General features: G+C 46.5%; 1 protein-coding gene across 1 annotated transcript in view; it reads left to right on the top strand.

Annotated features, from left to right (window-relative positions):
* gfral (GDNF family receptor alpha like) overlaps nucleotides 1-12156 on the top strand; it is a 132949-nt gene that overhangs the window by 54826 nt on the left and 65967 nt on the right. The window contains exon 4 of the mRNA XM_080193172.1: nucleotides 111-248. Within this exon, the coding sequence (XP_080049298.1) occupies nucleotides 111-248 (138 nt within the window). The remainder of the gene's footprint in view (nucleotides 1-110; nucleotides 249-12156) is intronic.

Below are 12156 nucleotides of genomic sequence, written 5' to 3'. Positions count from 1 at the left end.
GTAACCTTACCAATAGGCCAATTACTATTTGTAAAGATAATTGCTGTTACGTGATTGGAAACAAATTAGAGCTGAATGTTGGTAATAATCCTTTCTGTCTTCTTTTGCAGCAATTTTAATGTTTCAAATCACCATTAGTACAGGTACGAAGACCACTGATTGTCTCCAGGTAAAGACATGGTGCATTTCTGACACAAATGGCTGTAAAAATATATGGGACTTAATTGAAGAAGTCTGTAATGTAACAGGTAATTATCAAATGGAAGATATATTGTTAACATGTTTGTCCTGAATGCTAGTACTGGAATTTAATAAAATGATTCATATTTTTAAAAGTGCAATGCTGTGGTTATGTTACAAACTCTGCAATTTTACAGATTGAAATTTCTCTTCAACTTGTATAATTATATGAACTTATAAGCTGATTTTATTTTCAAATGGTCAAATTTATTATATTGGTCTTTGGAAATTAAATTAAAAGTTGGTGCCCAGGATTAAATAGTTGTCACATGAATTGCAGGAGTTCAAATCAGAGAATGTTTCCAGCTTTAAGCTGTGAAATGTGATGACATTTAAAGCCTGTCACATAGTCTTGCAAATATCATTTTGTTTTACAAATCATTTGGTAGTACCTCAGAGAGACCATAATTCTGCATAAAGTTTATTCCATCAGTAAAATTTGTAATTTAGTAATTCCCTTGTCTCAATACACTTTAATTCTTTTCCTGTTTAAATGAATTTTGCTTCCCTTTTAAGAGCATTTATGGATTCTATTTCCATTATAATTTTTGACAGATTAATCCAAATTGCAGCAATTGTCTCCTTAAAAATAATCACCAACTCTATCCCTTTGTTCTTTTTAGTGATGCTCTTAAATGTATGTTCCAGAGTCACTGACCTGTAGAAATAATTACTATGTATTCCTGACCTCTCTTTACAAAGGCTTAAATTAGCACTCAGTACTGAAATGGTTATAGCTTTGTCAGTAGGCTGATAGTCTCCTGAGATTGAAAGTGTATAATAGCATGCAGAGCTAATCCTAAACCTAATCCCCCATGCAAGACTTCTTGAGAAGGTGAGAGGGCATGGGATCCAAGGGCCTTTGGCCTTGTGGATCCAGAACTGGCTTGCCTGCAGAAGGCAGAGAGTGGTTGTGGATGGGTCTTTTTCTGAATGGAGGTCAGTCACCAGTGGAGTGCCCCAGGGATCTGTTCTAGGACCCTTGCTGTTTGTCATTTTCATAAATGACCTGGATGAGGAAGTGGAGGGATGGGTAAGTAAGTTCGCTGATGACACGAAGGTCGGTGGTGTTGTGGATGGTCTGGAAGGATGTCAAAAGTTGCAGCAGGACATAAATAGGATGCAGGACTGGGCGGAGAAGTGGCAGATGGACTTCAACGCGGATAAATGCGTAGTCGTCCATTTTGGCAGAACCAACGGGATGAACGAGTACACTATCAAGGGCAGGAGTCTTAGTAGTGTTGAAGAGCAGAAGGGTCTTGGGGTCCGGGTCCACAGGACTCTTAAATCGGCCTCGCAGGTGGAAGAGGTGGTCAAGAAGGCGTATGGTGTACTGGCCTTCATTAATCGAGGGATTGAGTTTAGGAGTCGGGAGGTAATGCTGCAACTTTATAAGACCCTTGTCAGGCCTCATTTGGAGTACTGTGTGCAGTTCTGGTCGCCTCACTATAGGAAAGACGTAGAAGCTATTGAAAGGGTACAGAGGAGATTTACAAGGATGTTGCCTGGACTGGGAGGCATGCCTTATGAAGTTAGGTTGAGGGAGCTGGGTCTCTTTTCCCTGGAGAGACGAAGGTTGAGAGGCGACCTGATAGAGGTTTATAAGATGTTGAGAGGAATGGATAGGGTGGATTCTCAGAGGCTATTTCCCCGGGTTGAAATGGTCGCTACGAGAGGACACAGATTTAAGGTGCGGGGAGGAAAGTACAGAAGTGATGTTAGGGGTAAGTTTTTCACTCAGAGGGTGGTGAGTGAGTGGAATCGGCTGCCGTCAGTGGTGGTGGAGGCGAACTCGCTGGGGTCTTTTAAAAGACTTCTGGATGAGTATATGGGGTTTTATGGGATTGGGGGTTATAGATAGGTGTTGATGTGATCGGCGCAACTCGTGGGCCGAAGGGCCTGTTTGTGCTGTAGTGTTCTATGTTCTATGTTCTAAAATGCGATAGAGAAAAAGATGTACACTACTCACTTTGAATCCAGTCTGGAATGGGTGAGTTCATTATGAGAATTCATACAAAAGAGTTCTGAAGTGAAATAGCCTCTGCATGGCTCAGTACTGACCCCCATCTGTCCTTAATACAACCTGCCCCATAGTTCAATGTTAATTTACCTCCTGGTGAGAAACCCTGGTGGGAGACATGCCACAACCTCCCACAGGGGACGCTTTTACTTCACATTGGGACTCTGGTGTATGTTTGGCAGAAACTTCATTCATCACACGATAAACTGAATTTCTGTCTCTCATCTGCCAAAATTTCACATGAACACAAGAGTTAGCAGCAGGTGAAGGCCATTCAGCTCCCTGAGCCTGCTGTGCCATACCATAAGTTCATGGCTGGTCTAATAGTGGCTCAAATACCAAGGACTATCAACTTCTGAGAGAAGAAATTCTTCCTCATCTCAGTCTTAAATGGAACACTCCTTATTTTTAAACTGCCCCTATAAAAACTTCATTAGTGAACACAAAAGGTATTTATTCATAAGATGTATAAGATAGACAGCACAGTAGCACAATGGTTAGCACTGCTGCTTCACAGCTCCAGGGACCTGGGTTCGATTCCCGGCTTGGGTCTCTGTCTGTGTGGAGTTTGCACATTCTCCTCGTGTCTGCATAGGTTACCTCCGGGTGCTCCGGTTTCCTCCCATAGTCCAAAGATGTGCAAGTTAGGTTGATTGGTCATGCTAAAATTGCCCCTTAGTGTCCTGAGATGTGTAAGTTAGAGGGATGAGTGGGTAAAATATGTAGGGATAAGGGGGTAGGGTCTGGGTGGGATTGTGGTTGGTACAGACTCAATGGGCTGAATGGCCTCTTTCTGTACTGTAGGATTTCTATGATTCTATGTAGCTGCATGAATATAACTACGTCCCAAAATTCCTAGGAGCTTCTCTCACCATGAGGTGATCCCACATTCGACAGTATTACCTATTGTAAAGCAATTCATCTCTGTGATTATTCACATGATATGCATTGACATCACCAGATACATTCATGACTTTTTATCTCTTCCATGTTGGACTTCGATCTGGCAACAGCTTTTATAGTTCCAGTCTCTCCCACAAGGGCAACTTGTCAAATCCCCTTAGGATCTTGTATGTTTTAGTAAGATTACCTCTCATTCTTCTGAACTCTATAGAGTATAGGTCCAACCTGCACAACTTTTCCAATGTCTGTGCAGAAGAGAAACCTTGTGGAAATTTCCAGAGATGCAATGCAAATAAATCCAGATTGTTCCTCAGTCTATCTCAAGTTAACTGATTTTAGTCTGAAGAATATTGGTATCCTACTGCTCCACAAGGGTCAAGCCAAAAAAGCATCACCCTCAAAAGTTGTTGCTTCTAATGATTAAATAACTCAGCCACTCACATACTGAGGCTTTCCACATCCCCACTCACCAGCTTGAGATTTCTTTCATTGACTTAAACAAATGGCAAACAACATGTTGATGAACAGAAAAGTGGAAAACCATGTCTTCACTGTCTAGCCTCCATCAGATAGATTTGGCCCTTGAGCTTGGCCAGGTATTAAAGGATTCATGAGCTAGATCTATGGCAGATGGTCAGAGAAACAAGCTGAAACCATTTGACTTTCAAACTCACCAAGCTACTTTTCGCAGACATGTTAATGCTGATAATACTGGATGTGGTCCACCATTCAGTCCTTGTGAACACAAAGATTGCTCTTCAAGAGGATCCAGTATTGTGCATGGTGTCATCTGATTGTACCTTGAGGCCACAATCAGACCAGCCATGAACTTATGCTAAATGGAACAGCCTTGAGGTACTATGGATGATTAACTAACAATTGTGTACTACCACAATATGTAACATTGTGCCCTAGCGCAACCCTCGCTCTTTAATCATCATTCAGCCCAAAAACCAAGCCTGGTTCAATGCAATGTATGTCAGACACACCTTAAATGAGGTACAAATATAGGGCCACCTGAGTGCTAAACATCAAAAGCAACAGGATAAAGTAGTAAGCAATTGGATCAGAGCAAAGCTCCTCAGCTCTATTGCAAGCAGAGAAGGCTATCAGTGAAAAAATAGGCAACTACTGGTAGGAGGACACTGAATATTCCATCCTCAACCACAATGGAGTCAAACAGGAATGCAAACCAAATATCTGCAACTGAGCGTTTTCAGATAGGATGCTGATTGTTCAGATGACAAAGCAAGGGAGGAAGAAACTGGAATAATGTCTTTTATCAGCTTCTTATTGAGAAATGAGCACAGCCGCTGTATTTTAATAAACATGCATTCTGAGAGCATGGTACTACATTCAGCACACAAGTCAGTGGTTTTTAAACATAGCCACTTCACTCATAATTGATTTCCTGTCTAATGAGCATCAGCAGGCATCATGAGCCACATTTTTTACATTCATGGAGTGGTAACATGGTGCAGTGGTTAACATTGATGCCTCACAGTGCCAGGGACCCGGATTCAATTCCCAGCTTGGGTCACTGCCTGTGTGGAGTTTCTACATTCTCCCTCTATCTATGTGTATTTCCTCTGGGTGCTCAGGTTTCCTCCCACAGTCCTAAGATGTGCAGGTTAGGTGGATCGGCCCTTAGTGTCAGGGGGACTACCTAGGGTAAATGCATAGGATTATGGAGATAGGCCCTGGCTGGGATTGTGGTCAGTGCAGATCTGATGGGCTGAATGGCCTCCTTCTGCACTGTTGGATTCTATGATGGAATGTGGGTGTCACTGGCTCTAATTGCTCTTCAGAATGTGGTGGTCAGCAGCCTCTTGAACCACTGCAGTCCACATAGTGTAGTTACACCCACAAATAGATAGGGAGTTCAGGAATTTGACCCAACAACAATGAAGAATGGTGATATATTTCACAAGTCGGGACGGTGTTTAGCTTGAAGGGGAACTTGTAGGTGCTGTTCCCACGCGTCTGCCATCTTAGTCCTTCTATGTGGTAGAGGTTCTAGTTTTAGAAGGTGCTGTCAAAGGAAGCTTGGTGAGTTGCCGCTGTGCATCTAGTAGATAGTACACACTGCTGACAGTGTGTGTCAATGTGAAGGGAGTGAATATTTAAGGTTATGGATGGGATGCTAATCAAGCAGGCTATTTTGTCCTAGATGATATTGAGCTACTTGACTGTTGTCAGGGTTGCACTCATCAACATAATTCCTAGCTTTTGACCCATCATTTAGTTCACTTTCTGGTCAATGGTAACCTCCAGGATGTTTACACTGAGGGATTCAGTGATGCTAATGCCATTGAATGTCAAAGAGAGATGGTTAGATAATTTTTTTGTAGGAGATGGTCATTGCCTAATACTTGTGTGGAGGAAACATTACTTGCCATTTATCAGTCAAAGCCTGAAAATCATCCAGATCTTGCTCCTTATAGACATGGGCTGCTTCGATATCTGAGGAGTCGTGAATGGTGTTGAACATTGTGCAGTGATTAACAATCATCGCCACAACTGATCTTATGATGGAGGGAAGGTCATTGAGGAAGCAGCATTGGATACAACCTTGAGGAACATAACATTATTGGTAGGGGGATTGAATTTAGGAGTCGCAGTGTAATGTTGCAACTGTACACTACTCTAGTGCGGCCGCACTTGGAGTACTGTGTGCAGTTCTGGTCCCCGCATTACAAGAAGGATGTGGAGGCGTTGGAGAGGGTGCAGAGGAGGTTTACTAGGATGTTGCCTGGTATGGTGGGGAGGTCCTATGAGGAGAGACTGAGGGATTTAGGGTTGTTTTCGTTGGAAAGAAGGCGGCTAAGAGGGGATCTTATTGAAACATATAAGATGATTAGAGGTTTAGATAGGGTGGATAATGATAGCCTTTTTCCTCGGATGGAGGAAGCTAGCACGAGGGGGCATGGCTTTAAATTAAGGGGGGGTAGCTACAGGACGGATGTCAGGGGTAGGTTCTTTACCCAGCGGGTGGTGAGGGATTGGAATGCCCTGCCTGCTGCAGTTGTAAATGCGTCTAGTTTGGGGGCGTTTAAGAGATCTCTGGATAGGTTTATGGACGAAAAGGGATTGGTATAGGCTAGTGGGTCATTGTTTTTGTAACTGGTCGGCGCAACATCGTGGGCCGAAGGGCCTGTTCTGCGCTGTAATGTTCTATGTTCTATGTTCTATGTTAAACTCCAGTGTTTAAAGGAATGCTTCAAACAAATAAAGTGAAGTATTTAGTGTTGTTAGGGACTGGAAAATAATCATTAGAATGGAGTTGTGATGGGTTAAGGAGATGCCTGCTTCACTAACACTTCCTCCAGATGTGTTTCACTGGGAGCTGTGTGGCCCCAGAGGGAGATACTGGGTGGGATTTTATGAGACTTGTTTCTAAGTGTCGGACTGGCGTGAAACTGGGAGAGCTCCTGATCTATTTTTTTTGGGCATGTTTTCAGGCCCAAGCTTGTGCACCTGGACTTGCCCAAAATCTCGGAGAGAGTTTCTCACTACAGAAGGTAGTGTTTGGGGTTTAACGCATCTGAAAACCTGCAGCTCCAGTCAGAGCCTCAAACTATGAATGCGCCAAAAAAAAAACTAAAATAAGGCAGCTCCCCTGCCAGGTCCCTCCAGGGGCAGATGCCGCCACCGCCTGGCTCCCAAGGACATTGGATCCCCTCGTGCCCTCCTTTTTTTTGCCCGGACCCACTTGCACATGGCTCCCATCACCCCCTGGCCCCAATGGCTGTCTGACACGACCCTCTTTCCTCTCTCTCCCCTGCCCTCAATCAGCATAGAGGCACAAATTCACCCCCACACCCCACCACCCCCCCTTCCCACCAGCACACCTGAAAGTGCTCACTTGCCTTCCCCTCAATGCTAACAAGCAAACTGCATTAAACTTGCTGCAATGCTCTCCCAAGCAGATCTGCCCTAAGGAGAGGCAGCTCCATAAAAAACTCCAAGGATGGACAAGGCAGGCAGTGCAGGAAGAATTGGCGTTGAGAAAGGCACCTCCCAGATTTTCTGAACCTGACCTGGTTGGGTGGTTCGAGGCAAGATTGGAGCCTCAGAGGGCCACCCCCTAATACCCTGCAGGAGTCATGCCATTAGATTTTCCTCGGCTCCTTCTGTCCCCACAGGAGAAGAATGCCCATAATCGCTAGGAGAAGGTGAAGACTGAGTGGTGAGCCTGACCTCCGAGTTGTCATCCCCTTTGAGGATCGGGCGCTGGAACTTGTGGGAGAGGAGGACATCCAGACCATCAGTGACTGCACGGTCGGGCTGGAGAATAGAAGTGAGCACCTGCTAATTCCACACTCAGTGCAGAAATGTCAAATAGGTTGCCCGCATTCCTAGATTCCTCTCCCTCGCTTGCGCGTAAACCTTGTGTCCTGTGTTGCAGGAAGGGACCCCGAAGTGCCTGAGCATCGTGGCTCCCACTGCTGCTCCCACCCATATACTGCCACTGACAGATCGGAAGACTCCCTGGATGAAGGGACCTCCGAATGCAGCACCAGTTCAGTGTCAGCTTCTACCTTGCAAATCACAATCCCAGAGACTCTCACTTCGATGGGTCAAGTTAGTGGTGAATCATCTGGGTAACTCTCTGGCGTGCACGATACATCTGCTGATGTACGTCGGGTGGAAGAGGGAACATCTGAGGCCTCTGACATGGGGGGGCCTGCTGGAGCTGAGGACTCAGCTGGCCCCAGGCTATGTGTTGGACCTATGTGCTGGAGATGCAGCAACAGAGCCAGGGAATGCAGGAGGGGCTGACAGCAACACTGGACCGAATGCAAGGCATTCTTTGGGAGGAGTCCCAAAGCTTTCAGGTGGACCAGCTATTACCTGTCTTGTGTGGTTCCCAAGCCAATACTACAAGAATGGCATCCTTGGTGGAGAACGTGGGGCAGGGAATCCTCACTGAGTGGCAGAGTCCAAGCGATGGCCAAGTCACAGCAGGCCACAGCGGAGTCCCAGAGGATTGTGACTGAGTCACAGCAGGCCACAGCTTCAACAGGCTTCTCGAGGTTCTGTGGCCTAGGACTGAGTGGCTCATGAGCTTGCAGGAGGCCTAGTGGGACATCTCTGAGACACAGTGGGCTATGGTAGCAGCCCTTGAGAACTTGGCCCAGTCACAGAGGGTCATGGTTGAGGGATGCAGAGCATGGTGCAGTCTCAGGGCACTTGCTTCTGCCATTGACAAATGGCTCCTGACTCAGTGTCATCGCAGAGGGCTTGACCACCACTGGTAGAACACAAGTGGCCCTCCAGGGTTGGCATGGCCAGATGACACTGCAGCTCCCTGCCAAAGGACTGGCATCCCATGGAGTGACCCAAAGGCTCTCAGGAACCTTGAGGGAGGAGGAAGAACTGCAGTCCATGCTGGGGTCAACCACACAACGGACTGTGGCTGTGGTTACACCTGACTACCCCCTTCCTGATACTAGGGCATCTCAGGGGCAGTGGGATGAAAAGGATGTCATGGAAATGTCCCAGGCACCTAGAAGTTGGCCAGGGCCCTCAAAGTCTAGGCCCTACAGAGGACAATCGCCAAGGACATCACAGGCCACAGGGTGTGTAGCTAGAACATAGAACATAGAACATAGAACATGACAGCGCAGAACAGGCCCTTCGGCCCACGATGTTGCGCCGACCAGTTACAAAACAATGACCCACTAACCTAAACCAATCCCTTTTCGTCCATAAACCTATCCTAGCTGACCACCTCCATCTCCTGGGGAGATACTGAGACGTGGTGGTAGGCCACATAACGTTAGGAAGTTGTAGTGCCACTAAGATTGCATTGGTGAAGGGCAGCACTGGGTAGATAAAATAGTTATGCACTTTAAAGTCTCATGTTCACATGTTTGCATTTTATTACTTATTGTTAAGACACTTATTGGCAGAAATAAGTGTCACTTCACCATCCACCTGCGACTCATTTTATCTCAGATTTGTCCTTACCCCACAGGAAACCTGCATGTTGATGTTGGATGTGGACCCCCCCCCCCCCCCCCCCACACCCCCACACCCCCGTGCCCCCAGTGCTGTCACTGAGAAAAGGAAGGCACTTCAAGAAATCACTGGCTATGTGGGTGACCTGCATTGGCAACACCTTGCAACATCTGTCAGGCATCCCCAGAGCCAATGAAAGATTCCCTCCTCTCTCCCCCACCCAACATGCCCCGTGGCCCTGCATGGGAGTTTAGTGATCGCTTACCCATACGTGAGCCCAGTTGCCAGCATGCACAGGGGGCACAGATAGGAGTCAGACTACTTTCCACCAGAGCATTATCACAATGGTACATAGTGAGTTGTCATCAAGCCTCCCCTGCCTGCATGGAAACTGGCTAACACAGCGTACCCAGGCCTGCCACTCTGGTCTGATGAAGTTGCAGGAGATTGTAGGACGTGGAGGGGCTTGGAATGTTTGGAGAAGGGGAGAGACGGATGGAGAGGTTAAAGAATGCTGCTCGCCCCCCAAAGCACATACTCCTCACCCACACCTTCTCCACCCACAGCGGCTCCCCCCCCTCTCCACGCCCCCCACAACTCCCAGCAATACACACCATAAACCCCCCCCACAGGTTCCAGAATGGTTACACAGCAACCTCCCACCCACCCCCACTCACAGGCAGAGACTCAGAACCTGTGCAGTAGTGGCCGCAGGCAGTGTTGCTTTAAAAGCCCTGTGATGGCAACACTGTCAATTTTCAGTTTTCAGCAAACCCCCACTTGCAATAGAGCTTCTAGCTGCATGCACTGGGGGCCATGAGTGATCACTACAGTCCGAGGTCAGCGCTCCAAACCGGATCCATGTGGAAAGACCAAGGTTGGACTTGTCAGTAATAAAAGCCCCACACACTCACAGCACTCCTCTGACCCGAACCACAACATGTGCACCACGAAATAGCCCCCTTGAGCAGCACGGAGCAGTTTGAACACAGAGTCTTACCTCCTCGCTCACCCACACTAATTCAGCGACAGACTCTGACTTGTGTAAAGGAGTTCCAGACCGATTCAGTTGTAGCGAGTGAGGTGGTAAAGGCGGGAGAGCTGGGATGATTGGACGTGAAGGTCTGTTAATGAGATTATGATGAATGTGAAAACATGCAGATCATTGAAATAAAGTTTTCTCCAGCCAATAATGTAGCAACCTGCATTGATCATCAAAAGTTACAATCAAGCAAGTACTTGTAAACCTTCAACAATGTCTTGCACACTATGATTGCTAACAGTGTTAACAGCATAGTGTGGCTGGACTCCGACGAATGGTGGCAGCAGCAGCAAGGAAATGGAGACTCCACCCAAGTTCATCCACTTCACAGTCAATGCCTACTCTTTCACCTTTCCAACCCTACCTTACACAGCCTAGCTTGTTACCCAGTGGCAGTATCTGCTGCTGCTCAGGATAGGTGAACTAGTCTTTCGTGGGCTTCTCGTGGACTCCAAATCCAGAGGATTTCAACTAAGAACATTTTGAGGGACAGATTTGGGATGGGCACAGCTTGCCTCTTCTATTGCTGAAGCAATAGGAATTCCACCTTCCAGAAACCAAAAGAAAATAAAGAGAATGAATTTGTTGCTACATAAGGGTATGCACATGAGTTTGTTAGACAATGTTGTATAGTTAAGTGTCTGTTCCACATTTCAAGCATTTAAATCTTTCTCTTTTGGAGACTTTCCCACCTTTCCCATTCTTGATTGCTGGCTGGAAGCTGTGTGTTGGTGAATAGGAAGACATGGATTGATGGTGACTAATTGGGGATGCTGAGAAAGGGGTGCTTGGTTGTTTGCAGGAATGCTTTGTGTTAATGATATTCTAAGTGAAGGAGTATGTGACTCATGCATGTGATAGAACATAGAACATTACAGCGCAGAACAGGCCCTTCAGCCCACGATGTTGCGCCGACCAGTTAAAAAGCAATGACCCTCTAACCTAAACCAATCCCTTTCCATCCATAAACCTATCCACGGATCTCTTAAACACCCCCAAACTAGGCGCATTTACAACTGCAGCAGGCAGGGCATTCCAATGCCTCACCACCCTCTGGGTAAAGAACCTACCCCTGACATCCGTCCTATAACTACCACCCCTTAATTTAAAGCTATGCCCCCTCGTGCTAGCTTTCTCCATCCGAGGAAAAAAGCTATCACTGTCCACCCTATCTAAACCTCTAATCATCCTATATGTTTCAATAAGGTCCCCTCTTAGCCGCCTTCTTTCTAACGAAAACAACCTCAAATCCCTCAGTCTCTCCTCATAGGACCTCTCCTCCATACCAGGCAACATCCTGGTAAACCTCCTCTGCACCCTCTCCAAAGCCTCCACATCCTTCCTATAATGTGGGGACCAGAACTGCACACAATACTCCAAGTGCGGCCGCACCAGAGTTTTGTACAGTTGCAACATGATGCTGCGGCTCCTAAATTCAATCCCCCTACCAATAAACGCCAAGACACCGTGTGCCTTCCTAACAACCCTATCTACTTGATTCCCAACTTTCAGGGATCTATGTACACATACACCTAGATCCCTCTGTTCATCCACACTATTCAGAGTCCTACCGTTAGCCCTATACTCTACACATCTGTTATTCCTGCCAAAGTGAATTACCTCATACTTTTCCGCATTAAACTCCATCCGCCACCTCTCGGCCCAGCTCTGCAACTTGTCCAAGTCTCCCTGTAAACTATGACACCCTTCCTCACTATCGACCACACCTCCGACTTTGGTGTCATCAGCAAATTTACTAATCCACCCAACTATACCCTCATCCAGATCATTTATAAAAATTACAAACAGCAGTGGCCCCAAAACAGATCCCTGAGGCACACCACTTGTAACTGAACTCCATGACGAATACTTACCATCAACCACCACCCTCTGTCTCCTATCTGCTAACCAATTCCTGATCCAATTACCTAAATCACCCTCAATCCCATACATCTGCATTTTCTGCAGAAGCCTTCCATGGTGAACC

Source organism: Carcharhinus amblyrhynchos, chromosome 7, assembly GCF_965287045.1.
Source record: "Carcharhinus amblyrhynchos chromosome 7, sCarAmb.v2.hapA, whole genome shotgun sequence".
NCBI lineage: Eukaryota > Metazoa > Chordata > Chondrichthyes > Carcharhiniformes > Carcharhinidae > Carcharhinus > Carcharhinus amblyrhynchos.
The sequence above is the reverse complement of the archived record's forward strand: the minus strand, read 5'-3'. Positions and strand labels throughout refer to the sequence as shown.